The following is a 2,665-nucleotide window of genomic DNA, read 5'->3' on the forward strand; positions in this document are numbered from 1 at the left end:
GATCTACATACACTCAATGGGTCAGGTTTGGCTAAACAAGTTCAAACGCAGAGAGCAAGAATGAATTGTCGGTGCCTGACTGGGAACGATTATTCTAAAGAAGTCTGCCGCTTTAAAACAACGCAGTGTCGGATATAAAAGAAGCAGATTCAATAAAAACAGCATTTATTCTCCCTGCTCCATTATATGGAAATCCTTCATGTCAATGGCGTCTGTTCAAAGGAGTGGTAATCTTCGCTCATTTGTTTAGGCGGAAGAGTCTCTGAAAGATTAATTATACAAAGGTGTTTGGTGGGTTTGAATTAATAGGCCAGGCAAGTTTTTTCTCTTTTGCGTCTCTGTTGAAAGAATCGTATATGCTGTCTTTGCAAACCGTTTTTGGTGCGGTGGGGAATTCTGAGATCCCCACGTAATTTTTCTTGGCCATCTTGGAGCTGGTTGTGATGGTGTAGGCATTACTCCGGTAGCATTTCATGGCGGACATACAGAAAGTCTCTCTTATCCCCCTCCTGAAGTTGGCATTATATGCCGAGTACAACATGGGTTTCAAGGCCGAGGAACTAAATGACATCCAGGTCACCGTCAAGAAAACCAAGGCGCTTTTCCTACGATCGGTCTCGGACGGGTGCCAGAGTTGAACCACATAAAACGGGAGCCACGTGAGGAGAAAGAGAGCATTTAACATCAGGAACATTTTGATGGTTTTCACCTTTGTCCTCGGGACCACGTTCATCGTCCTCCGGACCGTTCTGCCCTCGCTCCCGATCTTCCAAATGTGCTTGATGATTTTTTGGTAGAAGAAAACGATGAGAACCGATGGAATGAGGAAAGCTACTATGGTGTGAATGACGCTATAAACAGCCCCGTCCCAAGAATAGGGAGGGAAAAACTGGCAGTGACGGTCCCTGTCCAAGCCCCCCAAAATGAAAACTGGAGACATCAAGGCCGCACTGGCGATCCAAGAGGCCGCAATCATTTTTTTGGCTTTTTCCCTCGTCACCTTGAAACTCAGCGGGTAGACAATGGTGTAGAATCTGTCGATGCAGATGGAAAGCAAGACGTAAATTTGGACCCCGGGGGTGAGATACTGGAAATACCTCATGGTCTTGCACATCGTGTTCCCGTATGTCCACCCGTCGGAGGCCAACTGGAACAGCACAAGCGGCATGCACCCAATACTGATCAGCAAGTCTGCACAGGCCATGGCGACCACGAAGTAATTGGTGGTTGACTGAGTCCTTCTGCTCCTGTAGATGACCAGGCAAACCAGGGAGTTTCCAAAGACGGAGAAGAACCATAGGAGCCCCCAAAGCAAGCCAACTAGGATAAGTTCTCCAGGCATCAACTCGTACTGTGAAGCTGTACTGTTTTTCTCCAGCCCCGGTTCGCTGGACAAGGTGGTGGCCTTGTGGCTTCCCAAAGGACTTGAGGTTTCTGCCTGAGGGTGGTTTTGTTGCAGGAGACCTGAGGTCGGGGTGAGGAGAGGAGTAGTGGGGTGATCCATGTCTTGGGACAGCAGCATAGTCAGTCTTTCCCTGAGAGGACTGTGTGGAGAGAGCGAGCCATCAGTTGTTTTGGGAGTAAAGGAATAGTAGCAATCATCACTTTGTCTTCATGACAGAGTAAGAGTTGGGAGGAGACTTGGGGGTCTTCTAGTCCAGGGTTCCTCAACCTTGGCAACTTGTAAGACTTGTGGACTTCAACTCCCAGAATTCCTCAGCCAGGAATTCTGGGAGTTGAAGTCCACAAGTCTTAAAGTTGCCAAGGTTGAGGAGTCCTGTTGTAGTCCAACCCACTGCTCAAGCAGGAGACCCTCTACCTTTCCAGAGAAATGGCTTTCTGACCCCTTCTTAACAACCTCCAGTGATGGAGCACACAGAACTTCTGGTGGCAAGCCGTTCCACTGGTTAATTGTCCTCTCTTGTCAGGAGATTTCTCCTTAACAGTGAGAACAGTAAACCAGTGAAACGGATTACCTTCAGAAGTTACACGCTACACGTTACATGCTGGATTAACTGAGTCTAGCATGCATTCATAGTGATTGCGGGATATACGTAAACAGGTTAGGATGCAATGACTCTCCTATAAAAGATGAGTAAGATTACAGATCTGAAAAAATGCCTCACCCGCACAAGATCCTACTCAAGGAATCTTCCAAGAAAGGAGCTGAGCCCAGAACTGATGGTCTTCAACTAATGGCTCATACAGGAGCTCTTTAAGTCACAGACCTGGCCAGTGCTTAAGTGTTGACTGTTCTAACTGTCAGGAAATTCCTCCTTAGTTCCAGGTTGCTTCTCTCCTTGCTTAGTTTCCATCCGTTGCTTCTTGTCCTGCCTTCTGGCGCTTTGGGGAATAGCTTGACTCCTTCTTCTTTAGGGCAGCCCCTGAGATATTGGAACACTGCTGTCATGTCACCCCTGGTCCTCCTTTTCATTAAACTAGACCTACCCAATTCCTGCAACCGTTCTTCGTATATTTGCCTCCGGAAAAAAGTCAAGATGGAGCCTACCAAATGTTTCTCGGAAAGCTTTTCCAAAGGACCAAGTGAGATACCAACAGGCACGGTCTCTGAGCTTCATCTTCACCTTTCTCAAGAGGGGCATCAGTAGAGTTTCTCCTGATTAGGACTGAATCCAGTAGGAGAATACATGCATAGCAACAGGGG

At 47.4% G+C, this 2,665-nt stretch overlaps 1 protein-coding gene across 1 annotated transcript; it reads right to left on the minus strand.

Annotated features, from left to right (window-relative positions):
- Positions 1-274: 274 nt before the first annotated feature.
- Positions 275-1,522, minus strand: GPR19 (G protein-coupled receptor 19; the record flags this gene model as incomplete). The annotated part of the gene is made up of 1 exon (XM_081331974.1): positions 275-1,522. One exon carries the CDS (start codon positions 1,520-1,522, stop codon positions 275-277), a length of 1,248 nt encoding a protein of 415 aa, XP_081188100.1.
- Positions 1,523-2,665: the final 1,143 nt, after the last annotated feature.

Source organism: Vipera berus (genome assembly GCF_964194415.1).
Source record: "Vipera berus genome assembly, chromosome: 6".
Classification (NCBI taxonomy): Eukaryota; Metazoa; Chordata; class Lepidosauria; order Squamata; family Viperidae; genus Vipera; species Vipera berus.